We start from the raw sequence: 25,653 nt of genomic DNA, 5'->3' as shown, positions 1-25,653 counted from the left end.
AAACATGTCGAAAGAAGGTGTCTCGTTGCTGAACTACCACACAACGTTCCCACGGGTCGTGTTCCCCACGGAGACGCACTCCGAGTGCCACAGGGGCAGGCAATACCGGCTCTCGTCGACACCCACGGGCGGCTCTGCGACGGCGAAGACGACACAGACGTTCAACCTAGGCGTGTACAGTCTGGCGCCGGTTGCCACAGACGTGGACAGTCTGGCGCCGGTCGACCCGCTCTGCCTGTCGACGCTGCTCTCGATTCTGAGCAGAGAGAAGCTGAAGCTTCCGACGCACGCCGGCGACGTCGCCGAACAGGGCGGCGGCGGCGGCGGCTTCAGCAGCGTCTCTGTGCTGTCGCTCCACGCCGCCGTCGACGACCAGCTGCCGATCCTCGTCGAGGACGCCAAGGACCGCGTCTCCCACCGCGTTGTGCGCAAGATCCACTCCTCGAGGGTCATCAACGCGCTCAACTCGTCTAAACTCTCCACGCAGGATGAGCTCGTCTACTCGCTCCTCAACACACAGCTCTTTGACTTCTACAACCTCGCCGTCCTGCAGCTCGACGACCAGACCCTCCTCAGATTCTACTCCCTCTTCCAGTACAATTTCTCGGCCTCGCTGCAGGCGTTCCCGCCGCTTACCAAGTTCCTTGCTTCCGACGTGAGACTCAGCCTGTTGAAGCGTAACGACTTCCACTTGCGGAATCCAGACACCTTCGCCTACTTCGCCTCGTACCTCATCCCCAAGTCAGCGAAACTAGCTTACCGCTTGGAGTCGGCCAGGATCCGTCGAAACGCCGCGTCGCTTCTGCCCCTCTTCAGCCAACAACTTTCCAGAACAAAGTACTGGAGCTCCGACGGGTCAACTCCAGCGGTACCAGGAGTCATAGACTTTCAGCTCGCAGGTTTTGTATACTGCATGAAGTTTTTGTCGGCCTTCACACCCGTATTCAACGACGTTTTGTCGGAAAACAGGACCCTTGTATCCTACTCAAACGATATCATCGTTTCCTTTATATAATTTCTTGCAAATACTTTTTCTAAATATTGTACTACTAAATTCTATACTGTCATAATTGTTTTCCCGATCTGGAAGATGCGAGGCTCAGGCCTGCTCTTACCTTATCAGAAATTTAGCTCCTCTCTTTTTCTCTCCATGACCTCTCCACATTTCCGGAACAAAGCTCCCTCTGTATCTTTACCTCAATGGTCAAACAATGCAGACAGATGACGCTAACCAAGAACCCGCTGAGGCCAAAAACTGTATATGGATCGCTCTTCCACGTATCCCACCTCCCAATCAGCTAACTGAGAAATGTGAGAATCTCCTTAAAAAGGAGGAAAACGACGACGAAAACAACGATGATTCATGGCTTTTCTCCTTTACGGCATCATCAATCCCTTTATCTGCAATATCTGCTAGATTAAACCCGCCAAAAAACTCGACCGGAAAGTTACTTGCAAATTCTAGCAAGTCTAAAACTATGGTCCTATCTGGACTTTTTCAGCTACTTGATTCTCCTCTAGAAAAATACAACTTGACACGATTACTTGTCCCACAACGCTCGAGAGGAACACTATTGTCAAAGCACCAACTTATAAAAAATTTGTACAAATATACAAAAACCGATAATGTCAAATCGGGTGTTCTTCGGGCAATGATCGATTCCATCAAAATTGGGAAACCAACAGAATCACCCACACCTGATTTTCTACTGGGTATAATATCTGTTTTACAAAGTTACTGGGAAGAATGTGTTTTGCTAAAAAATACAGATTTTGTTAGATTCACAAAAGTCTCTGCTAAATATGACAATCAGATCACATTGGCAAATTTAAGTGTAGAGCTTGATAATTTGCTTGGTGCCCGTGCAGAATCGAGCAAAATTGATGGTTTGTTTCCTGCATCTGAAAATTTATTTGACATGATGTATGTAATAGGAAAATCCTCAAGTTCTAAGGTCAGCCTCAACGAAGAAAGGCCACGACTAACAATTGAAATGGTTCTATCTTGTATTCTTAACAAGTCTACTATAAGTGAGCGTGTTGTTTTCAATGCAATATGTTTGAGACCCAAAGGATTGGCCTCTGCAATATGGTACTCAAGGTCCAATTTGTGGGATGTTATATATGGCATTGAGTACTTAAAAGCCAAGGATCTCCCTTCCTGGAAAAAGATGTTGGATCTGACAAAAGACGGAGGCCTTAGACGTGGAGGGCATAATCTCGATAAATCAAAAAAGAGAGACACCACAATTTTTGTGGTCAAGATATCTGTTGGTATTCCATTCTCAATTATGCGTTGCATACGTATGTATGATGAATATGATAGAATCGTTGAAAAAATCAGTGTATACAAAGATGGTATCAGACAGGAAACAGAGGGATACTGCATTGAAGAGAAGCTCGATGGGGAAAGATCTTGTTTGCACATATGGAGAGATCCAACAAATCGTGACAAAATCTGGACTCGATATTACAGTAGAGGACATGTTGTTCAAGTTTGGTATGGTTCGTACGTGGGCGACCCAGATGGTATAATATCGAAATATTTGAAGCATGAATGGTTTGAAAACATTGAAGACATGATATTAGATGGTGAGATGATTACATTTGATGAGACCCAAAACAGGCTTTTGGGATTTCAAGATGTCAAAACCTGTTCTGAGATGTCAAGAAATGCCATCAGAGAGGGTAAAGATTTGAATGATTTCAAAGTCTACAATAAGCTACTTGTTTACGACATCTTGTATTTGAATGGAGAAAGTTTACAGTTAACATATTTGAAGGAAAGAAAGACAAAATTATTGCAAACCTTCCGAAAACTAGAGGAGAACAATTTTAAGTTCATACAAGTCCATAAGTGGAATGTTGGATACAATGCCAACGATTTACAGATTGCCATGGACAATATCATTAATAGAAACAGTGAGGGTTTGGTCATAAAACATTGGCAATCATACTATTTTGTTGGAAAGCACTCACCTAGATGGATCAAATTAAAGCCTTACTACTTAATGAATTTTATTGACGAACTTGACATCACAGTAATAGGTAAAGAAGGTTCTAACTATATCTGTGCATTATACGGTGATAGTGCTGATGACAAATATAGAGAATGGTTTGTTAGTTTTTGTTTGGTTCGGTTTGGTTTATCCAATGAAGTATCAACCTACATAGATGACAAAACAGAAGGACATTGGATTCCATACAAGAGGTACGAATCTGATATTGATATGCAAGAACATCATGTGCGGTTCGGTAAGCTTAAACCACACTACTGGATTTATCCGGAGAATAGTGTAGTAATTACCGTCAAGGCGAAAAGCATTGAAAATTTGGCGAATGGTTCGGAAAACAGATTCGTTCTTGACACTACTCTTCGATTTCCGTATTGCATTGGAGTCCGATATGATAAGGATTATCTTGAATGCGATACTATAAGTGATTACAGGGAGAAGATAAAAAACCAAGGCAGAAAAAACCCGTTTGAGGAAAATGAAAGGAACTTTGTGAAACATAGACGGATTAAAATGGAGACTAAGATGGATATTGCATTAAGAAAAGTTAATAGAAGTTTTATCCAAACTTTTATCAAGAAAGATGATTTGTTCTCAAATGTCACGTTTTGCGTGAAGACAGATTGCATAATGAATGGTGAGTGGTTGCCATTAAACGAGATAAATGGTATTTTAGAGTCTCATGGGGGTAGAATCACATCAGATCCTAGGCATACTTTTGGAAATAGACTGCTGGTAATTGCCGATAAAAACACTTTGTTGGTGAACGAGCTACGCAAAAAGTACAATATATTCAGGTTGAAGTGGTGTGAAGACTGTATAAGAAGCCAGAGGCAGGTCCTTTTAGATCCATCTCACTGCCTGGCGGTAGATGAAGAAACCAAAGGACAGAGTGAGAAAGGCATCGATCAATTTGGGTGCAACTACACAGTACAGTACAATGAAAAAGGCTTGTGGGAGCTTTCCGAGAATTATGGGGAAAAAACCAGCGAAAAACGCCTGGACAGGGATCAATGTGACAAGCTGCAGTTTCAGTTTTACCAAAAGAAATTTGTACTTTTAGGCTATGACGAAAGTACTAGTTTCCAGCGACAGATATTGGAGATACAGATTGAGATCCACGGAGGTGAGGTCATATTGGAGGCGAAGGATGCAGACTACATCGTCATTTCAGATCTTGGCACAGACGAGTACAGTTTGAAAATTCAACAGAATGCCCCTGTTTTAAGTGCTGCTGAACTACTGAAACAGTGTGGGTACGACGGAGATGATACAGCCTGTTCTCCGAGATCTCCAGTGTAGTTGTCGTTAGGGATGGAGAGAAGACAGTGGCGCGAACTGAAGCGAGAAGGAGAAAAAGGCTAGGAGGAAGAAAGAGCGAAAAGCGGAAAGGGACGAAGTGGCTCGCAATGTGGTTAGGGACACACAATAAAGAACGAAAGAGAATAATCAATCCAATACGAAGAGCGGTAAGCTAAAGAAACAAGAACTCTACACATGTTTGGATTAAGACGCAATGTGCATTGCAGAAGATATGCAGTGAAAAAAGTCTCCTATTTTTCTGTGCGAAACATCACGATCCAACAACCTTCAAGCGTGGTGACGACACAACCGGTCTCACTGGAAGACACGCCAGCTAAAGACGATACCTCTGCATCTATCTTACCACTTTATGATGCCGATAAGGACAACGGAATAGAGGTGCCAACATTTACGACCATAGGGACGCCAGCATCGTCATTATCGGTCACTATTCCACCATCTATTCCCGTCCACGTGAAGAAGGGATCTGTGATAAGTGTGTACTCCTTTGCACCGAAGAAGGCCGAGAGCGATGAAGGTGACACCAATTTTGTGAGAAGCAAATGGGAGTTTTCGCAACCCTTACGAAGCTTGTGGCTTGCTGGAAAGGCATCGAGCTATCAGCGGGTTATTGGTACAGTTCCGCTTCAGGTATTAGTGAGTGCATACGACGGGTACGAAGGAAGCAAGTCCAATGGTGTTCGAAGCTTTGTAAATCTCACGTTGGATGGCAGTGTCGATTGGGCGGTATTTAAGCCAGACTCGTTACAGTGTTACTCGGGGAATTCGCTCAACGTGAAGGTCAAGAGCTTGCCAAGGGATCTACACTACGGTTTATCCGGTAGAGGATACACTTGGCTCAGCGGACGTGGGCTTGTCAGTATAGTCGGGAACGGCAGTGTATTCAAGGTGGGATTGGGGGCAGGCGATGAGATACGAGTTGGGAGAGACAACATTCTTGCCATGAGTGTGAACGACCTAGCAGATTTGCACAATGGCGACATTACCTCTGAGAACTGGAATACTACGGACGGTTTGTTTCACAAGAAGAGTGATGACGGCAAGTTAGAAGCAGTTGATTCACCGCAGCCTATTTTGCTCACAAAGAATAAGGCTGTCGACCATGTCCTCACCACCATGCTGGAATATCTGAGATACGCAGTACAGTTCATGTGGAGAAGTACATCCCAGCTAAAAAACTACGCGTTAGGAAACGGTCACTATGTTGTTGTGAAGGGCCCACGGTCTGTTCTCGTAGAGACCAGCAGTGGAAGAGACAACTTTGTTGTGAGAGCCAATGATCTCGTTTTCGGGAACCGCTCCGGCGAGAGCAGCATCCAGCAGCTCGAAGAAGCAGTGAGAGAGGAAGCCGAGTGGAACAAGCCGAAGCCTAAGGTGGGCGACAACCTGGGCGTCGTTCGGATCGTTGACGGGAAGGCTACCTACAAAAACCTGGACAACTTCAACGACGAGGTGAAAAGGATTGAAAACCTGAAAAACAACAGCTAGAGGGCACCGACAGAGGAGCCGCCATGTATAGAAAGTACACCAGCAGACACCACCCACTTTTATAGACCGTATGCATCATCTAGTTCTATTTATCCTCGTACTCCTGCACAAAGCAGATGTTCGGTGTCGGAGAAAAAAGACAGCGAGCGAGAAAGCGAGCGGCAACTGTGGGAAGGAGCCTGTTATCTGTGAAGGCAGCAGACGGAGCTTCTCCCATGAGGCTGCAAGAGAAGAGCGGTAAATGGAGAAATGCGGTAGAAGTGCAAACATCAGCACCATCAGCAGCAGAAATAGAATTGATTCAGTCATGTCAGGCTTAGAGAGTACGTAAACAGAGGCAATAATTGCGGCAGCGAGCCGTTTCCGCCGTCTCCGCCCAGATCGCAGACACTAACACAACTCCTACCGTGGTGATGCTACAGACTCGCTATTCCAATTGAAGTTCACGTCGAAACAGCTCAACCGACAGGCTGCCAAGGCTGGAAAGGAGGAAGAGGGAGAGAAGAAGCGGGTGAAGAAGGCGCTACTCCAGGGGAACAACGACATTGCGCAGATCTACGCCCAGAATGCAATACGGAAAAGCCAGGAACGCATTAACCTCCTCCGGCTTTCGTCGAGAATCGACGCGGTGGCGTCGAGGATACAGACAGCAGTAACGATGCGGGGGGTCACCAAGAACATGTCTTTTGTGGTGAAGGGCATGGACAAGGCCATGGAGAGCATGAACTTGGAGCAGATCACGCGGGTTATGGACAAGTTCGAGGACCAATTCGAGGATTTGGAGAGCTCCACAAACTATTACGAAAACGTCTCTAACCAGATGAGCGTCAGCTCTCAGCCGCAGGGCGAGGTCGACCTTTTGATGCAGCAGATGGCGGACGAGGCCGGCATCGAGATGAAGCACAAAATCGGCGAGGCCAAGGTCGAAGGCTTGCAGACCCCTCAGTCTGGTGTTGCTGCCGCCAATCCATCCAACAGGGTCGAAGAGGACCGTTTGAACGAGCGTCTCCGGGCCCTCCGTAACTAGCTGGCTGCTGGGCCCGGCCTGCCGCCAAGTGTAACGATAGATAGTTTGAAGATACAACATGTAACTAGCGAAGGAGAACCGTAGGTAGGCGGCGGCCGAGCTGAGGCTGACGGGGTGCTCGCCCACAATGAAAAATGGCCTGGTCCTTTCTCGGGAGGAGTCCTCCCCTTTGTGGGTGCTGAAGAAGCAGCAGAAGAGAGGCCACTGGACCTGTTTATACGACATTGTACACCCCACGGCCAAGTAGGGGCCAAGAGAGACTGCAGACGAGAATGCCAAAACAGCTTGCAGACGGGGAGTACGACCTCGACTTCTCGGGCCTCTTTTCGACCGTGCAATCAGACGTTTTTGGCATCAGATATGGCTTCAAGCCTGACATCATTGACGATGGCTTTCCGTCGTTTCTCTACAAGGACGTTGCCGGGAATGCCCGCCAGGCATCTCCGACGAGGGGAAACGAGACCGTGATGGTGGATCCTGGCCTTTCGGCTACCGAAATTCCATTCTACCTCGTATCCGAGTCCAAAGAAAGCACCAAGGCGATCACGACGAATCTCAGCAAGGACGACCGCATCTACTTTGAGGGACGATCCCGGCCGAACGCCGGGCTGCACCAGCTAATGTCCACAGCTATGACGCCGACAGGCACGGGCTCGACGTCTTCTGTCGCCCTCGAGAATGGAGCTGGCGCCGGGGCTGCTCATTTCGGCTCGATGTCGGAATTCCTTCTGTCCTACGACGACGTGAGCAAGTCGTTCAAGGTCGATGTGTTCAATGGATTCATCAAGATGAATAAGTCGAGAGAACCCGAGATTATCTCTGGGAAAATCAACAAAATGACACATCGACAAACGAAACTGTCGAACGCACCATCATCTGCTGCTGCCACCATCTCTCCAATGACAAAATCGTACATAGACTCCCTGATAACGTCATTTGCCTCCGGAACATCTAGCAAGCCAAGCTTGAGCTGCTCCAGAAGAACCACGAGCCCCGTGAGGACTGCAAACATAATACCGACCGAAGTGGGGATGATCAAGCCGTACGGAAAGTCCATTAGCGGCATATCTCCCGTCAGAAGACACGTATCAAACTCACCTATCAACTCGCCTACTAGAAAAGTTTTTCAACCATCGAAGACACTGTCGTCTGTGCCAGTATCGGCTCCACCATCGACTCCAGCAAAGCCGCAGTCACCTTTAAAAGTCTCAGCATCTCCGTCTCCTGTTTTGCAAACAGCCAAGAAGAACGTTATTACGCCCACGAACGGAGGAACGGGGACGAGAAAGACACAGAGGAGCTTGCTTCTTAGAAAGGCAGAACGAGCGGTCGGAATTAATAAAGGGAGAGTCTACAAGCCGAAACTGAAAGAGCCTGCACTCAAGGAAAAGGAAATTCTTTCCAGTGCGGTGGACGCTTCTCATAAAACTCACGAGAGCACCGGACTGCGGATCAGACAGAGAGAGCTGAAAGAGGCCAGGCCGGACCAGGCAGCATTTGAGCTGGTTCTGACGCCGCCACCATCTGTGCCGCCAAAAAAGGAGGTTTCTCCACAGAAGCCAGCGAAGAAGGCAGCCAAAGTTCTTGAAAAAGATGTCAGGAAAGTCACCAAAACCGAGCCTACGCTGGAAGCATGGAAGGACCCAGTATTAAGCGACGATCTGGATCTAGAGAGCTTTGCTGAGGAATTGGAATCTGAAATGAACACCGCCTCTGCTGCTGAGGAGGCCGACACCACTTCTCTCACAACTAAGTCCGCTAAAAACGTCAAAAGCCAAAAGGCCGAAGCTATTAACACCACTCCGAGCCTTGGAGTGGAAACATACCCGACAGCGATCTCACCTACGCCCCCGCTACCGCCAAGCCAGTCGCCTGCTGTTAAAGAGTTGAAAGTCAACCCTGCAAAAGCCATTGATCGGACCACCGATCGGACCACCGACAAAGTTGCCAAGACGTTCGATGATGACTTAAACATCGAGTTTTCTGACTGGGAGGATGCAGATGCTATTGATGGTCCCGTGCTGTCCGACGAAAACGAGCTCACAGCAGGGAACAGCGAGTTCCAATTGATCATCGAAGATGATCCGTTGAAGAGCAAGGAGATGAAGGAGCGCAAGCAGATACATAAGGAAGAGCCGAGACCGGACAAGCTTGCAACTTTCCCAGTGAAGCAGGTCAAGGTCGAGACCAAGTCGGCGAAGTCTGTCAAGCCGGCCAAGAACAAAAACACAGTGAAATTACCTACGCCAACTCCAACGCCTGCTCCTGCGTCTGCGCCTTCGCCCACGGCAGCGGCTCCCCCTGCAAAGAAAAATACCACGCCTGCTTCTTCCTCTGCCACACCTAAGAAGGCGCCTAAGGCCAAGGGTACAGGCAAGCTTAAGAAGAAGACAGGTACTCCGCAGAAGGCCAGACATAGCGGTCTCCCCCACGAGGACGACGAGATCGATCGTGAACTTGACGCAGAGTTGGACAAGGCATTCGACGACCTCCTTGACGAGGAAGACATGAGCGAGGAGGAGTAGAGCACTCCATCCCCAGCTATAACCTACGTGTAAGCATGTATAGAACATACGCCTGAAAAGAACCTCGTTCTCCGGGCTGTCCTGCCTATACGACGGGCCCACCCCGCGTTGAGGACTTTCATTTCCTCGCAGGACGTTTTTCCTTCACTGCGGGAGGTGTGTGCATGCCCCGATGCATGTGAGAAAGGAACGAGGCCCCCTGGATGGGCTAAGAGTAGAGTTTGGAGCAGGGAGCAAGGAGGGACAGAACTTACATCGGAGCAGGACGACGATGAACGACGTGATGAACCTCAATCTGACGGAGATCCTGGCGCAATTGAATGATACGTTGACGTCTATGAACTTGAATTTTTCATCGGACCGACTGCAACTGCAGTTTGCAAAAGACAACACGTATCCAATTCAAATATCGATCTCCTTGTTGCTGATTGTTGGCACGTTCTGTTTGTTTGTGTTCAGAAAGACTCACAAGCGAGTGGAGAAGCCCCTGAAGTTTGAGATCCCGTTCCCCGAAGCGTCACAACCGAACTGGAAAGGGAAAAGGCTAACCATTCCGGACATCTGCCAACCGGACGACCCGGAATACATCTACTGCTACTGTCCAGCTACATCGCAGCTACTTGGCAAGTTCAAATCGCATAAGCCCGAGGAAATTGACTCAATCATCAGGTCTGCCCAAGTTGCTCAACCGAAGTTCTATAATGATGACAAATTCAAGCACAAGAGAAGGAAGTTCTTGCGTACTCTTAGTGAGTTCATCATAAGAAACCAGAAAGAACTTGCCAGGGTTGCTTGCCGGGATTCGGGGAAAACTATGATAGATGCTTCTATGGGTGAGATTATGGTCACCTTGGAGAAGATCAACTGGATTCTAAAGCACGGCGACTCCATTTTGGAACCTAGCAAAAGACCTGGCCCTGCCAACATGTTGATGAAATACAAAAACGCACAAGTCTGGTACGAGCCACTTGGCGTCGTTGGCGCTGTTGTTTCATGGAATTACCCATTCCATAACTTGATGGGACCAATTATCGCTGGAGTTTTCAGTGGTAACGGTGTTGTGATCAAGTGTAGTGAACGAGTAAGATGGAGTAGTGAGTTTTTCATGAGTGTTGTCAAAGGCGCATTGAAGATTTGTGAGATCGATGAAGACCTTGTACAGCTTGTGTGTTGCTGGGGAAAAGATGCCGATGCTGTCAGCGGGAACCCGAGATTGGACCACCTGACCTTCATTGGCTCGAGACCTGTCGCTAAGAAGGTGGTCAAGAAAGCAAGTGATATATTAATTCCGGTAGTTGTCGAATTGGGCGGTAAGGATGCGGTGATTGTATGCGATGACTACATGAAACAGAAGGGTGTTGATTCCATTGCTAGCACGCTATTACGTGGTACCTTCCAGAGCTCAGGTCAAAATTGTATTGGAATCGAAAGAGTGATTGTTTGTGGGGACCGAAATAATTATGAATTGCTACTCACCAAGTTGAAAGAGAAAATAGACATGTTTCACTTAGGGAGTGATATAGATCAGGGCGAAGAGATCGATATGGGCGCCATGATCATGGGAGGCGCCAAATTTGATGAACTGGAAGGATGGGTCAGCAACATCGAAGAACAGGGTAAAGGAAGAGTTTTGTGTGGTGGTAAAAGATACGTCCATCCTAACTATCCACAGGGACATTATTTTCAACCCACCCTAATTGCAGATTTGGATCCAAACAGTGCGATTGCCCAGAACGAAGTATTTGGCCCTATTTTAAGTGTATTCCATGCAGCTGATGATGAACAGGGTCTCGAAATAGCCAATAATTCCGAGTTTGGACTTGGTGGCGCAATTTTTACTACCAACAGGAAGAAAGGGTTTGAAATGACGAGAAGATTCCGGACAGGGAATGTTGCAATAAACGACTTTGCAACATTTTACGTCTGCCAGTTGCCGTTCGGCGGTATCAAGGGGTCTGGATACGGCAAATTTGGAGGTGAAGAAGGATTGCGTGGACTTTGCAACGAAAAGAGCGTTTGCTTTGACAAAAGCCAGTTCATCAGCACTAGCATCCCTGGTGTGATCGACTACCCGATCAAGAGCGGCAAAAAGGCTTGGACTTTTGTCTCTTCCATGAACAAGGCTGCATATGACTATAGCTTGTTTGAAAGGGTGAAGGGTATATATAATCTTGCCAAAAACGCAAATTGACTGGCTGACAGTCTTCTTCACAAAATAGTATTAATTACTTGTGAGTGTATATACAGATTATCAAAAGAATGACAAGACTCTACGCAAATGCTAGCTCATCGATTTCTCAGTGTTTTTAAATGCTGTCGTGAACTTCTCTGCATACGTCTTATAGGAGGCGTCGATATCGGTCGTCAACTTTCTCACAATGTCCTTGGAACCTTCGACGTTTTTCAGATCCTTCATGAAAGAAGCCCTGATAGACTGTAGACTGTATTTGAAAGTGGCGTTGGACTTGAACAGATCCAAGAGCTCCTTCATTTGTTTGATCTGCTTTGCCTTCAACTCCTTTGTGGAATTTGGCAATTTTACCTTCAAAAGCTGTTCGTTCTTAGGATCCACCTCTGGGTTGAGATTCATGTCGGCGTCTAAAATGGCAGAGACAACACGTTTTGTGTGGCTCGGATCAAACACTGTGATGTTGAGAAAGCTTGTGCCCTTCATTGCAGTCATAGCAATTTCTGGGAAGGTCGCCACGTAGGAATCGTCGATTTTGACCTTCAATTTGTCAAAAATGGCAGGGTTAGCCCTACCCATCTTCATTTCGGTGAGCTTTTTCGTGAATTGTGTAAAAGAATCGTCGTATTTGGTCTTTAAACCAGCCAAAATCGCCTTTGGGTCAAGAACAATCTCTTCTGCATCTTCTCCGGCGTCAGCAGAAGCCTTGTTGTTGGCCCTCTTGGTGTCTTTCTTAGACTTTTTGGCACATGCACTTGTTGTCGCAGAGAACGACCTTCTGAGTTGGAAAAGAGGTGACACTGGAGAAAAGCATCTCCGGGTGAAGTTGAGGCTGTTAGCAATACTCATGTCCTATTTGGGTCACTACAAGCAAACCCCCCCATCAATATGACCTGTCTCCAGTGTGTCTGGGGAGTTTGAGCTCCCTCATTCTCTCTTTTGACTTCTACTGGGCACGGCAAACCGGGCTTTCTCGCTCTTCTCCTCTCTGCAGCTCGCAGCAGCTCCGTGTTTTTGTTTATGTTGGAGAGTTATCACTGCTATTGCACTGACTTCGTAACGTCCACCAAGAGACAGGCACACGTCACAGAAGGTTGTAGCTTGCATTTACGACTTCTCTGGCGCTGGCTACACGTATAAAAGGCAAACAGCTCTTCTTCCACCCCCGTCCTTGTTGACCCCCACCCCACTTGACACGGACGACCGACCGCCCCATCCGCTGATCATTGATATTTCATTCTCCATCTTCATTCAGCCAGCCCAGCTTCATCCCTACCACCACCGGAGAGCACATACGTATCCAACACTGAGGTATACTTTCAACAAAGTTGAGGGCATTTTCTTATTGAAAGATCCGACTGCCTCTTTCTCCATTACAGTGACCACTCTAAAAAAAAATAGGTGCATATGCAGAGCCTGTTTCCGGAATACCGGACCCAGTCCGAGTTTATCAACGATGACATCGAAAACTTACACGAAATAAACCACAAATTGTCGTATTCCACACTCACATCAAGCCATAGCAATCATTATTATGCAAAGGGTGCTCCCTCCATATCGAAGGACAAATCTGGTTCAAGCAAAAGTAATACCCAAACAAACGCCAATAATATTAGTTATACCAAAACTCTGACTAACGACAACACAGAAAAAAATAGCAATAGCAATAGCAATAGCAATAGCAATAGCAATAGCAATAGCAATAGCAATAGCAATAGCAATAGCAATAGCAACAGCAATAGCAATAGTAATAGTAATAGCAATAGCAATAGCAACAAAATGAACACGAGTAAAAGAAGTAGTGTCAACGGCGAAGATATACAAGTGGATGGTAGCAGTAATGCTCCAACAAGGCTTTTTAAACCCAGTCAGCCTTCAGCACATCTATCCAACATTTCACAATTAACGATGAATGATACCACAATAAGTTCCTGTGACAATGATTTGTTATTAGAGCCTCTTTCCTTTGATGATAATCCTAACATGAGCGGCTACGATCTTTCCAATTTATCTGCAAATGCGGACAACTTGAGAAATCTAAACGCCTTACGTACCAGAGATAACCTCACCGAAGACAACGACCAGGTTCACGACTATTTGAACATTGTTAATATCGAAAATAATCAGTTGACATTAGACGACTTCAACCTCGATTTAGGCTTGGATCTGGATTTGGACTTGGATTTGGATCTAGACGTGGACTCGACATTGTCTTACTCCCCACCTACACATTTGGATACAAAATGCTCTGTTCCAAATTCTGCAATCTCTGATACAAATACCAATACTAATTCAAACCTGGATACCCCACCTTCAAAAATTCTTCATAATTCGGACTTTTCCGTTGATGATTTGAAACGATCGTTCACTAGATTGAAACAAACCTCAGAATTGATAAATACTGAAAAAGTTTATATATGCTCTCTTAAAATTCTTGAAAAAGTGTATTTGAATAATTTCATGTCTGATACTTCCACTCCAATTTACTTTGATGTTTTTAAAAAATGTGTCACTCAATTGTTGAAAAGTCATCAATCACTCTATGACGGCCTATCTGAAATATACGAGGACTGGTATCAGGACTCAGTGAACTTGTTTGATACAGAAAAAGCGCACATTGATTCAAATGCTCAGTCCCCTAATTTTGATAAATTCAATTATGTATCAAGTGAAAAAGAATATTTAGAAGCAATCGTAAACTTGATAGCGAATAGTTCAATAGATGTTCAAACTTATTCAACTTACTGTTCTTTGTTCCAAAGGGTCTTGAATTTTTCTAGTTCCAAAGGAATTGAGAGTTATAAGCGTGATTCAATGATTATCTTGAATGATTATTTTGTTGATCATAAAAATTTAGAGGCAGATTTGTTTATTGATCAACATCTAGATACTCGGTTTATATCTGTTGTTCAAATGCCAACTAACAGAATGGTTAGATATAAATTAATTTTACAGTCTTTACTAAAACACATAGAGTTGGATGAGAAAAATTCTATACAGTTGAATTATTATGAAAAGACTATGGAAAGGATCAATCTTAAAATTGATGAAATCAATAGCTATGTGGGGAATGAAGACATGCAGCTACAGAAAATCCAACAATTCAGACTTTTCATAAACAAATCAAATAATTCTGTTCTACCGAATAAGCTTTTTTTGGAAAACTTGGAGAATTTACATCTTGCAAGTTCGTTTGGAGTAGTATATGCTATCCAATCAAAGCATCTAATATTAAATCATGAATACATGTGTGGGTTTTTGTTCAAGAGTCATTTAATTTTAGCCAAATGCTCGTCAGTAACATCAAACTCTATAGATATAAAATTTATCATACCCTTGATGTCAATATTCGAAGATTTCGAAAACACATCTTCTCATTTTGTCACAACTTACCCGGATACCATTATTCTGAAATTTGAAGATAAGTTTAGTATCTATGAAGTCTGTTTGATCTTTCCTGATGAGAAAGAAAAACTTCTGTGGCAGGGCCAGCTTAAAGTAAATCTGAGCAACTTAGTGACATTAAACTCAAGTGTGAATTCAAGTGCTTATCGTAAAAGTGATTTCCAGAAAAATGAGTTCTTATTTTCTGATGTTCAAAGAAATATACTTTCCATTGATTTGAACCCCGAAATTGACAAGTTTAACGTTACATCTTATATTCCAAATACAATGAATTCGACGATTAAATCTGAAAAGAACAACGTGATTTACAATCATGATTTTTTTCAGTTTGAAGTAGATCATTTTGTTTCAGAGCTCAACTCCCCCAAAAAGATTCTGCGCAGCGATTCGGTGACTTCACTATCAAGTAATAATCGTACTGAATCATATGAAAATGACAATAGTAGCATCAAAACAAAAACATCCACAATTAATGCACCAACTCATAGTTCACCTGGCGGCAAATCTCAACTTGTAAGGATAGCTCTTCAAGAAAGAGTTTTTGCTCAAACATGCATAAAAACTGTCTGGTCTCCCCAATTCCAGATATACACACTGAATACTTCTATCAGTCGTTCATTGTCTAATATATTCTTTCATTCCAAGATATCATTGCTATCTATGAATAACACGCCCACCACCCCCGCAAGTAACACCTTTGTGCCTCCATCTCCATCTTTTGCTAATAGTGGTGGATCGCTGGGGTCGCCCATAAAATTAAGAAACGTGAAGTCGATGAGATCAGTTAGAGAGGTATCCAGAAAACCTTCTATAGCAGCAAGAGGAAATTCGCTAGCTTATTCCCCACAATGTGGGAAATCTTTCACTCCGGAACCCATTAGAAATGAGCAAAACAAAATAGAAACAGGACTAGGTCATCGTAGTCATAGTGTGAGACACAGCAATAGTCTTAGAAGTCTGTCAAGCTTTCTGGGTGCCTCTAGTTCTAGATCTATGGCTTCGAGCTCAACGATAAACCAGAAAAGCCCATCAAATCTTAGAGGCTCATTAAAATCGATATCAGCACTACAATCGGCACAGGCACAGGCACAGGCACAGGCACAGGCACAGGCACAGGCACAGGCACAGGCACAGGCACAGGCACAGGCATCGGCATCGGCATCAGCATCAGCATCTACATCGTTGGCATCAACATCAGCATCAGCATCAGCATCGGCAACTGCGCAAGCCTCAGCAACCGCTCCACTGCCATCTGCAAAGTTGGGAAATAGTGTCAGTAAATTTTGGAGAAGTTTTAAACATACTAGTGCCAAAAAGCCTAGAAACTGATTAATTGACACTGATCAGTCCGACAAGTAATCTTGAAATTAGTAGGGTTACATCACATTCATCATTAGATAGGCATTATTTATAAATAATTTTGAGTTAGTAAGAGTTATATAACAACTCATGACCATTTCCATGACAGTTATGTAGTAAATCTTATTTGTATTTTGTATGTAGTTAAGAGATCATTGAGGTAAAAAGCTACTGAGGCCGAAAAATCCTATCTGCCCCTGAAACATTCAATCTTTGTGCATGTTCTGAAGTTTTCCAGATCTTAAAATTTTTGGGATGATTTCATCTTCAACACTTTTAAAATCTCCAAACTCTTCGTTCAAGTTCTGCTCGCTTGCAATTTCAAGAATTCCCTCCGATCCGTTACCAGTAGCGTTTCTGTATATGTCAAACTTGGCAATAAATCTAGACATAGGGATTGATGTATCACCAGCAATATATTTTTGGTATTCATCCACATCATCAAGGAAGATAAGAAAGTCTTCTTTATTGCCTTTGTAAAAAACTCTTTCTTGGGATGACATTTTATATTTGAAAGTTTATTAAGTAAAGTTCCGGTTTTATCTTATCTATGAGTGGTTGTACAGACAAAATCAATACCAATAAACTACAAAGAAAACTAAAATGAATATTAAATTAAATACAACTAAAAATTACAGCTATAGTCTTTTTTCGAAAGAGGTAGGGTGGCGGGAGATGCCGGATATTTAAATCTTCGAAGTTTTGGGAGGTGTCAATTGTGTCAAACTGGGCCGATGATATCATAAGGATGAGGAGATCAAGGACAGGTAAGTGGCGCATGCGCGGGTGCTGTGGCTGGGGTGGCGAAAGAATAAGATGAGAACATGTTTTGAGCAGGTTGTGAAAAGAAAATATAAGGAACAAGAGAGCACTAAATACTCAAACTTGTATCACTCCTAATATATAGCTCATACTTGCCACGTACATAAACAAAAGTAACTAGCGGGAATAACCATGCTCAGAACTTCGGTTGATGTCGGTATACGTCATCTAAATAGAGGTGCATGCCGTTGGAGCGGTGTGTCAATAAGGCAAATTGGGACGAACCAATTTGTGGGCAACCACCGTGCCAGATTAATGAGTTTCAGCAACAGAAGACATATTTCCACAAATCAGCTCATACGCCCCTTTTCCTTTTTCTCTATAGGAAAAGCAGCTGCTAAAGCCGCCAAAGTGCCTGTTTATCTAGGTGGTAGCTTGGCTGCTGCAGGTAGTTACGTGATGTACAAGGTAGAAGAAGCGACTAACTACACTTCCGAGCAACTAGATCGTGCAAAGGAGCTAGCATCAGGAGCAAAAAACGGCTTTAATGGATTATTGGATGGGATGCTTTCACATTTCGGAAGTTCCGAAGGTGGAGAAGACAATGGTCAGAACGGTAATAATAACAATAATAATAATGACAACGATGATGATACAACTTTGGTTGGATCTGCTGCCGCTGCCTCTGCTATTGGAATGTTGGGCAATAGCAGTGATGAAGAAACATTGCAAGAGGAAGAACTTTTAGAAGAAGACGATGAGGTGGACGAAGATGAAGAAAATAAACAAAGACAAATTTTGGAGGATCAAATGCTAAATTTAACGAGGCAGATGATTGAAATCAGAAACATTCTTTTGAATGTTAACGGTGCCACTGACCTTAGGCTGCCATCCATTGTTGTGATAGGCTCACAAAGTTCAGGTAAGTCGTCAGTTTTGGAAAGTATAGTTGGACAAGAATTTTTGCCAAAAGGTTCCAATATGGTCACGAGAAGGCCAATTGAATTGACTTTGGTCAATGATCCATCAAGTGCTTCCGAAATTGCTGAATTTCCAGCTCTGAAAATGTTTAATATGACTGATTTTCAGCAGGTTCAAAAGGTTTTAGTTGATCTGAACCTCGCAGTTCCTCACGACGAGGCTGTTTCTGCAGACCCCATCCAGCTCACCATCAAATCTCCCAAAGTTCCTGACTTGTCACTGGTTGATTTGCCAGGTTACATTCAGGTTGAAGCTGCAGATCAACCTACAACCTTGAAGACTAAGATCAGAGAAGTTTGTGACAAGTATCTTGAAGAGCCAAATATCATTCTCGCAATTAGTGCAGCTGACGTTGATCTTGCTAACTCTGCTGCTTTGAGAGCTGCAAGAAGGGCAGACCCGAGGGGTGAAAGAACAATAGGTATAATCACCAAGTTAGATCTAGTAGAACCAGATGTTGCTAGAGGTATGTTAACCAACAAAAAGTATCCGTTAAAAATGGGATATGTTGGTGTTATTACTAAGATACCAAAATCAACATCAATTTTTCAAAGAAAGACTGGGGTGCAAGCGTTTATTGCGCAGCAAAATACCGAGAGAATGTTTTTCAGAGAAAACAAGGATGTTTTTTCAGGATTGAGTGTGGGCACAAAATTGCTGAAAAAGAAATTGATTCGTGTTCTAGAGAGATCAATGTCAAATGCTTTGAGACCAATGCAGCAGCAAGTTTTGAATGAATTGGAAGAGACTAGCTACAAATTCAAGGTGGAGTTCAACGATAGAGATTTGACTTGTGAAAAGTACATGGCTCAAACCATAGATAATTTGAAGATGGAAATCAAGGAATTCAGTGAAAAGTTTGGTAGACCTGAGCTTAAGTCTTTACTCAGAAGTGAATTGGATCAAAAGGTTTTAGACCTCTTGGCTTTGAGATATTGGAATAAGTCCGAACCATACATCAAAAAGAATCCTGCTATTTCCGACTACGAGTTTGAAGAGCCTCAGATATCAGAACTGAGTAATGCCAAAAATGACGAAACTTTTTGGCACAGAAAACTAGATTTGTCAACCGCAAATTTGACCAAAATTGGGGTCGGTAGATTGTCTACTACATTAGTCACCGAGGCTATTCTCACTGAAATAGATGTATTGATCAATAGTACTGACTTAAGAAACAACGATATGATCAAACAGGCAATAAAGGAGGCCGCGATATCTGTTTTGAATCAACGATATAACTCTACTGCCGACCAAGTCGAAAATTGTATCAAACCTTTCAAATATGAGATAGAAGTTGAAGACCGAGAGTGGAGTTTGAGTAGGAAGCATTCAATACTGCTACTCAACGAAGAGCTCCGAGAGGTGCAAGTTGCATACGATGTGATAAAGAAGACTGTTGGTGGTAATAAATTGAAGCAAATTATGACATATATAGAGAACGAAAACAATTCAGTTGGCCAAACTATTGAACGTGAAAATCTGGGGTTCAGCCCAGGGCTGATTTTGAGAGGTAGAGAAGCTATTTTTCTGAAGGATCGTTTGGCAATTTTGAATTTGAGATTGAAAGGATTGCAAAGCTCTACATGTAAACACAAAGAAAACAAGTTCAAGTGTCCTGAAATATTCCTTGATGTTGTTGCCGAAAAGTTGACGCAGACAGCTATTTTGTTTCTCAACGTTGAATTACTTAGTGACTTTTACTATAGCTTTCCTAGGGAGTTGGAGAAGAGATTAGGCACCAAGTTGACGACCGAAGAAATTGAGAATTATGCTAAGCAAGATCCTAAGGTCAAGAGACATATTGAATTGCAGGAACGCAAGGAGTTACTTGAACTTGCATTGAGTAAGATTGATGATGTCATGGCAATTCAGAAGAGGCTTTGAACCAGTGGGAAATTATTGTAGATAGATATATGTATAACTATATATATAAGTATTACGTTGATGCGTATTTAACTGCCATCAAATAAATGACTATTTTATATTTTAGTATCTGGTGATGAAAGCGTGAACACTAAGCGCATATGATTATGGGAGAGAAAAGAAGATGGACAATTATGTCAGAATAATTTGTGAAGCGAATTTTCCTTATTTACTCAAAATTAGTCGTACTCACCAAGCTATGCTCATGTTAGTACCAAAAAAACTCTCATTCGGAAACTTGAAAAAAGCACACAATAAGAAATCATGAGTGTCGGAATGAGATCCAAACACTATGCTGGAAACTAGTCAGAAATATTGTTGCAATGTTCGAGATCAAAAAAGAGGTCTTAAATATAAATCATTCTCCCGCTCACGTTCTTGTTAATACCGGAACCCATAGCCTTTTTTATAGCATCAACAGGGTTTTGATTTCTTCCTACTACAGCACCTTGAACAAAACAGGTTGCTCTTTCACACAGCAAATCTGCATAATATGCTGGTGGAACAACTCTAACAGACTTAGTTGCTCTACCAAATACATTACAGAGATTGTATGTGACTTTTTGCAATTCATCTGGAGTCCATTTGTTTTCGTCATATAAAACATAGTAGTGTCCAGGAATTGCAGTACCTTGTAATGCTTGCTGTGACTGGAGAAAGAAATCGTAAAGACTTCTGGATGTTACGCCCTTTTCAACGACAGAGCCCGGTAATATATTCTCTTGAGCTGCAACTGCGACCATTTTGTCTGCTTCGTTCTTCGCATTCGTTTCTAATGGGAAGAAACGAGTATTATGGCTCTTTAAAAGGGTAATGAAAGTTAGCTTTGGGTCAAATTTGACTCCCAGTCTATTTGCAACAACACTGAAGGAATTTTTGACTGCAGTCACCTCCTCATCCAAGATGATGTTAAATTGACCAAGAGAGACACCATCTCTGTAAAACAGGACAGTTTGTGGCAATTCACCAACAGACTTTTGATAGGCCAATATTCTTTCAACACACATCTTTGACATTTCTTGAATGGTTTCTTGTTTTTGCTGCTGAACTGAGATAGAACCAGGAAAACTATTAAACTTAGCATCAACAGATCCAACAACTGCTGCAATGGAAGTACCATTCGAGTTGTTGGTTGGGTGGGTAACATCAGCTCCAAGAAGTAATGCTGGCAAGCCATTAACAACTAACTTACCAACGTCAGCACTTGACAAAACGTGGTTAGCACCACCCAACTTGATACATGTTTTCATGCTCATCAATGCATACATTTGAATATCAAATTTGCCAAACTTTCTCCTGGCGAATTTGTTACCAATAGTGCATTGATTCAAAATACCCAAGTCTCTATCAAGTGCAGTTTTAACAGCAGCATATATTGCTTTTTCTTTTTGATTCAAGATTGTTAATACATAATCTGTGCTGGCTTGTAAAGGTTTCATAATTGAAACAATTTCTCTCGTTAAATTTTCAACCCGGTCATAACTGACAGCCTTGATAGCAAATTTTTTGTTAAACATTACACCATGTTTGCCAACTTCAGCAACAAACTCATTGCAAGCAGCTTCAATGTCGCTCTTTTCTTCGCCACGAAGGGGTCTTCTGGTGTTTTCCAAGACCAAGACAGTCAGTTTTTTAACCCCTTTTACTGGTTCATAAAACTGCTTGTTAATCAGATCCCAAGAGCCTTTAGCTTTCTCAGATTTACCATCGGCTTGTTTCTCTGTAAATATAATCTTGGCATTCTTATACTCTAAGACGGGAGCGGAAAGAACTCTCGAGGGCACAACGACCAACTTGGTACCTATCCTCTTAGATTCTTCTGGATTAATCGAGCTCGTCAACTTTTTAACACCATCTTGCTGGACTAAGCCAGCAATAACATGGGGCCTGTGGGTACTGAAACTCAAAACACCCTTAACATCTGTAATTTCTCCCTTGAATTCTTGACCAGGTAAAATCATGCACGCTTCCATTGGAACGTAATTAGAGCCACCTAGATGAACCAATGGAGCGTCTCCATATTTTAGCTTGAAATTGTATTTACTCTCAAAATACTGAGCAACTGATGTTTGCTTACCATCGCAGTCAAATTTGTAATTGTTAGCAGTTTCTGACTTACTAATGTCGAATATTCCCTTAGGCTTGGATTTATGACCCAAATAAGTTCTCTGAATTTTAATTCCTTTAAAAAACCATTTTTGGGACATAATTTCATTTGATGAAACTTTTCTTAAATCTGTTTCACCAAAGTAGTCTGCAATTAAGTCAGCAACAGACATTGGAGAGCCATCTTTGTTGTGTGATTTAATGAAAGCACCTGCCACAGGCCTGATATTAATCATCACATTATCAAAAGATGGTAGAACGGATGCATAGTAACCACTTGCAATGTATAAGCCCTTCTGGAATGACTGGCACTTCTCGGGATGGTCAACAAAGAAAAATCGGCTTTTCCCAGCCATAAATACGTTAGAACAATTTGAAATTTGATAGCCCAACACAACATTGAGCGCAGAGATATATGCGTTTGGCTCGATATTTTTTTTGTCGTTGATTTGCACCCAGTTGTTGAGATCATCCATGTTCAATTTGTGAATAAACTCAACTGTGCAGTATACTTGCGGATCTTCATCCGCAGAGTTGCCTTTCTTTTTTCCGCTACTCTTGAGAGTTGTAAGCACAGTGGAAGAAATAACCCCTCTATATTCTTCAGGCTCAAAGTCAAAACGTACCTTTTCGTCCTCTTTGCTAATCGGCAAAGGTGCGCTGGAATACAATGCATCTGAGCCATTGTGTGATATTTTGGACTTCAGCCCCTGGAATGGACTTTTATTCAATAATATTTCCAGCAGATCTTGTTTCATTTTCTTCTTCGTGTTGATTTCGGACTGGAAAGTAACATTATAGTACCAAAATGACATACCAGTAATCTGATATTTCAAATAGTTGGTACCAACCTTTGTTTTGATACCAACAGAACCAAAGCCTGGTCTTCTAACTAATTGGTACGGGTCTTCGGGCTTTCTTTCTTTTTCCTCAGCAACAATAAGATCCTGGATCTTTGGAAGGGGATCTGGCTGAGTCACCTCAGATTCGTATTCAGGCTTGAAGTTATATTCAGGTTTGATAACTTGAGCATCAGAAGCATCAAACCCACCGCCAAAGCCACCTCTTCCTCCTCTTCCACCTCTACCGCCTCTACCGCCACCTCTACCACCTCTGGAGTCTCCTCTACCTCCTCTTGCTCCACCTCTTCCACCTCTTGCTCCACCTCTTGCTCCACCTCTGCCACGACTTCAAAAAATAGCATTGCAGTTAGTATCATGATGTGTATGGTAGCTTGAGATAGATAATCTATTTTGATTATTCAAATACTTACTAGTTTCCTCCCGACATTTCTCTTCAATGCCTGAAGTTAAGTATTCAATGCTTAGTTACGCTGAACTCCAAGCAGATTCAAAGAAATAGAAGCTTGACAAAAATTCACTTTTAACTCGATAAGCCTCTTCAATGGTGGAAAACATCTAGATCTTAGCAGCCTCTCATTTTTTTACGTACGCCAAAATTAACCACCCCCACTTGGCTCGGCTCTCACTATCTTTCTCGCACCGCCATAATTTCAGTCTGCGCACGTCTAAATTTATCGGACACTGTCACATTATTGCAAGTATTCAAAAGTGTAAATAAGAAAAAAGATACATAAAGAAAATATGAAGGAATACATAGAAAGGCAGTTAAGCTATAGCGACACGCTTTAACAAGTATGGTGTGCTTAGTTCATTACAAATCGATCAAGCTGTTTGGGTTTCCGTTGTTCCTTTGGTGCTGCTGGTTGCCAAAACCGTAGCCTGTTTCGGAAGGAACAATCCCTGTTGGTGTAGCGTTTCCAACCCCGGTGAACTGCGTGTCCAAAAATGGGTTGCCTTGAGAAGAAACCTGCTTGAAACCAGTACCTTGCGAGTTGATGAACGTGCCCGTTTTGGTGAACTGGGCTGGAATTCTGGCGTCTCCAACATTACCAAAGGTATCGATACCGGTACCCTCAGCAAGTAATTGGTTGAGTTCGGAGTATTGTTGGTTTATCTTTTGGCTTCCAGTGTTGGTAGGTTTGATTGGAGACTGCGCTTGTTGTTGGAGTTGCTGAACTCTTTGTTGTTGTTCTAACAGCTGTTGTTGTTGTTGTTGTAATAATAGCTGTTGTTTCTTCAGCTCTTCTTCTCTTCTCTTGGCCTCTTCTGCCTCCTTCTGTTGCTGTTGAAGCATCTCTTGTTGCTGCTGTTGTTGCTGCTGCTGTTGTTGCTGCTGCAGGAAGAGCTGTTGCTGGCCAAACGGATTGTTCGAGCCCGTCTGCATTGGAACTTCCTGGTTGGCAGCAGCCGCCAGTTGCTGTTGGTAGAGTTGTTGTTGTTGCTGTAAATACAGGGCTTGCTGCTGTTGAGCTGCCAACTGCTGAGCTGCCAACTGCTGAGCTGCTAGATCCTGATAAGCGTTTTCAAGATAACCTGTAGCCATTGGCTGGTTCCCGTAGACAGGGTTACCAAACATGTCGTAACCTATAATCTGGCCTTGGTTGGGATCCTGTTGCTGCGGCTGTTGTTGATAGAAACCATAAACGTCAGGTGCATTGGCATCATCGTCTAAGTTTAGCAAGTTCTGGTTCTTTTTCCTCATTTCTTCTTCTTCTAATGACAGCTGGATTGCCCTTTCAAGACTCTCGTCGGACTGGTCTCTTCTTCTTCGTTCTTCTTCTTCCGCAGTCATTCTCGATTTCTCCAACGCTCTTTGTAGGTCCTCGTCGTAAATCTCGTCATCCGGAGAAGACCTTCCAGTACGTCTGCCACCTCTGACGCTTCCGCCTTTCTTTCTTCCTCTCGAGCCGGACTTAGCGGCAGCGTCTCTCTCTTGTTTTAGTCTTTCGTCATCTTGCAAAAGGCCGGTCAACTCTTTAGCCTTCACCCTAATAATCGAACCCTGGTCGTTACCACTGAAGTCCTTGACGTTGAATTCCCTCAATGTCTTGATGATATACAAGTTGTCCTTCGCCCAGATCACAACATCGTCGGAACCGTACCTGACCAAGTAATCCAATAATGTCAACGCCTTAGCAACATGTCTCCAGTTCTTGCCCTTATCGTTCAATCTTCTGTCAATGATATCCATCACGTCTTGGAATGTGCCATTCTTGTACGTCAAGTCTGCTACCGCAGACATCTGAGTGATAGTTGGACTTGACTGGTCATTGGAGGTGCACTCACGAACCAGAATCTGAGCCGAAGAATAGCCATTGGTGACATTCTTGATAGACCTCAACACAGCTTTGGTCGCCATCTTGTCAAATAGAATTTACTGATTATCACTTGAAATGCGGGGGCTCAGTAGAAAAAATAATGAAGCTATATTTTCTGAGGACAACTGTAAATTAGGTTCAGTAATCCGATTAACTTTGTGTTGTTTAAACGGGCCTTTTTTCTGTTCCTAGCGGTTCTTTTCTCTTTCTTTTTCTCCCTTCTAGTAGAACAACGGAACGAAACTCTTCTTTCCTTGCACACTTGGCTTGTACACTTACGTCCTATACAGATACACACTCCCCAATGCTGTGAAACCTGAGTGCTCGTGTTCACAGGCTCCCAGGCGCAGTGATGAGACCGCCCCACCCGA

General features: G+C 43.3%; 12 protein-coding genes across 12 annotated transcripts; 8 read left to right on the top strand and 4 right to left on the bottom strand.

The window, feature by feature from the left end:
• Positions 1-4: 4 nt before the first annotated feature.
• Positions 5-1,015, top strand: PICMEDRAFT_73919 (hypothetical protein; the record flags this gene model as incomplete). Its single annotated transcript, XM_019164621.1, has 1 exon — positions 5-1,015. The coding sequence occupies one exon, from the start codon at positions 5-7 to the stop codon at positions 1,013-1,015; it is 1,011 nt and encodes a 336-aa protein (XP_019016255.1).
• Positions 1,016-1,211: 196 nt separating this feature from the next.
• PICMEDRAFT_12875 (hypothetical protein) lies at positions 1,212-4,316 on the top strand (the record flags this gene model as incomplete). The annotated part of the gene is made up of 1 exon (XM_019159979.1): positions 1,212-4,316. One exon carries the CDS (start codon positions 1,212-1,214, stop codon positions 4,314-4,316), a length of 3,105 nt encoding a protein of 1,034 aa, XP_019016254.1.
• A 97-nt stretch (positions 4,317-4,413) lies between these two features.
• On the top strand, positions 4,414-6,154 carry PICMEDRAFT_166781 (hypothetical protein). The gene has a single exon (XM_019161304.1). It carries the CDS (start codon positions 4,512-4,514, stop codon positions 5,823-5,825), a length of 1,314 nt encoding a protein of 437 aa, XP_019016253.1. The 5' UTR covers positions 4,414-4,511; the 3' UTR covers positions 5,826-6,154.
• Positions 6,133-6,852, top strand: PICMEDRAFT_59949 (hypothetical protein; the record flags this gene model as incomplete). The annotated part of the gene is made up of 2 exons (XM_019163403.1): positions 6,133-6,148; positions 6,248-6,852. The coding sequence occupies 2 exons, from the start codon at positions 6,133-6,135 to the stop codon at positions 6,850-6,852; spliced, it is 621 nt and encodes a 206-aa protein (XP_019016252.1).
• Positions 6,853-7,124: 272 nt separating this feature from the next.
• On the top strand, positions 7,125-9,377 carry PICMEDRAFT_73917 (hypothetical protein; the record flags this gene model as incomplete). Its single annotated transcript, XM_019164620.1, has 1 exon — positions 7,125-9,377. The coding sequence occupies one exon, from the start codon at positions 7,125-7,127 to the stop codon at positions 9,375-9,377; it is 2,253 nt and encodes a 750-aa protein (XP_019016251.1).
• An 814-nt stretch (positions 9,378-10,191) lies between these two features.
• PICMEDRAFT_35715 (hypothetical protein) lies at positions 10,192-11,568 on the top strand (the record flags this gene model as incomplete). The annotated part of the gene is made up of 1 exon (XM_019162960.1): positions 10,192-11,568. One exon carries the CDS (start codon positions 10,192-10,194, stop codon positions 11,566-11,568), a length of 1,377 nt encoding a protein of 458 aa, XP_019016250.1.
• Positions 11,569-11,664: 96 nt separating this feature from the next.
• On the bottom strand, positions 11,665-12,195 carry PICMEDRAFT_25908 (hypothetical protein; the record flags this gene model as incomplete). Its single annotated transcript, XM_019162420.1, has 1 exon — positions 11,665-12,195. A coding segment is annotated over one exon (531 nt), but the record flags the coding sequence as incomplete, so codon positions are not given.
• Positions 12,196-13,156: 961 nt separating this feature from the next.
• PICMEDRAFT_17632 (hypothetical protein) lies at positions 13,157-16,484 on the top strand. The gene is given in 2 exon segments (XM_019161674.1): positions 13,157-13,219; positions 13,231-16,484. The coding sequence occupies 1 exon segment, from the start codon at positions 13,345-13,347 to the stop codon at positions 16,297-16,299; it is 2,955 nt and encodes a 984-aa protein (XP_019016248.1). The 5' UTR covers positions 13,157-13,219; positions 13,231-13,344; the 3' UTR covers positions 16,300-16,484.
• A 51-nt stretch (positions 16,485-16,535) lies between these two features.
• On the bottom strand, positions 16,536-17,319 carry PICMEDRAFT_73913 (hypothetical protein; the record flags this gene model as incomplete). Its single annotated transcript, XM_019164619.1, has 2 exons — positions 16,536-16,813; positions 17,283-17,319. The coding sequence occupies 2 exons, from the start codon at positions 17,317-17,319 to the stop codon at positions 16,536-16,538; spliced, it is 315 nt and encodes a 104-aa protein (XP_019016247.1).
• An 87-nt stretch (positions 17,320-17,406) lies between these two features.
• Positions 17,407-19,956, top strand: PICMEDRAFT_73912 (hypothetical protein; the record flags this gene model as incomplete). The annotated part of the gene is made up of 1 exon (XM_019164618.1): positions 17,407-19,956. One exon carries the CDS (start codon positions 17,407-17,409, stop codon positions 19,954-19,956), a length of 2,550 nt encoding a protein of 849 aa, XP_019016246.1.
• A 386-nt stretch (positions 19,957-20,342) lies between these two features.
• Positions 20,343-23,391, bottom strand: PICMEDRAFT_12867 (hypothetical protein; the record flags this gene model as incomplete). Its single annotated transcript, XM_019159978.1, has 2 exons — positions 20,343-23,289; positions 23,375-23,391. 2 exons carry the CDS (start codon positions 23,389-23,391, stop codon positions 20,343-20,345), a joined length of 2,964 nt encoding a protein of 987 aa, XP_019016245.1.
• A 228-nt stretch (positions 23,392-23,619) lies between these two features.
• On the bottom strand, positions 23,620-25,532 carry PICMEDRAFT_166706 (hypothetical protein). Its single transcript, XM_019161301.1, has one exon. It carries the CDS (start codon positions 25,321-25,323, stop codon positions 23,776-23,778), a length of 1,548 nt encoding a protein of 515 aa, XP_019016244.1. The 5' UTR covers positions 25,324-25,532; the 3' UTR covers positions 23,620-23,775.
• Between the last annotated feature and the right edge of the window lie 121 nt (positions 25,533-25,653).

This window comes from Pichia membranifaciens, assembly GCF_001661235.1.
Source record: "Pichia membranifaciens NRRL Y-2026 unplaced genomic scaffold PICMEscaffold_5, whole genome shotgun sequence".
In the NCBI taxonomy this organism is placed as follows: Eukaryota; Fungi; Ascomycota; class Pichiomycetes; order Pichiales; family Pichiaceae; genus Pichia; species Pichia membranifaciens.
This window is presented reverse-complemented; position numbering and strand designations above follow the sequence as displayed.

Excerpts from the sequence above, each read along its gene's own strand:
- PICMEDRAFT_166781 (XM_019161304.1), top strand. The coding sequence starts at position 4,512 with ATGTTTGGATTAAGACGCAATGTGCATTGCAGAAGATATGCAGTGAAA.
- PICMEDRAFT_17632 (XM_019161674.1), top strand. The coding sequence starts at position 13,345 with ATGAACACGAGTAAAAGAAGTAGTGTCAACGGCGAAGATATACAAGTG.
- PICMEDRAFT_166706 (XM_019161301.1), bottom strand. The coding sequence starts at position 25,323 with ATGGCGACCAAAGCTGTGTTGAGGTCTATCAAGAATGTCACCAATGGC.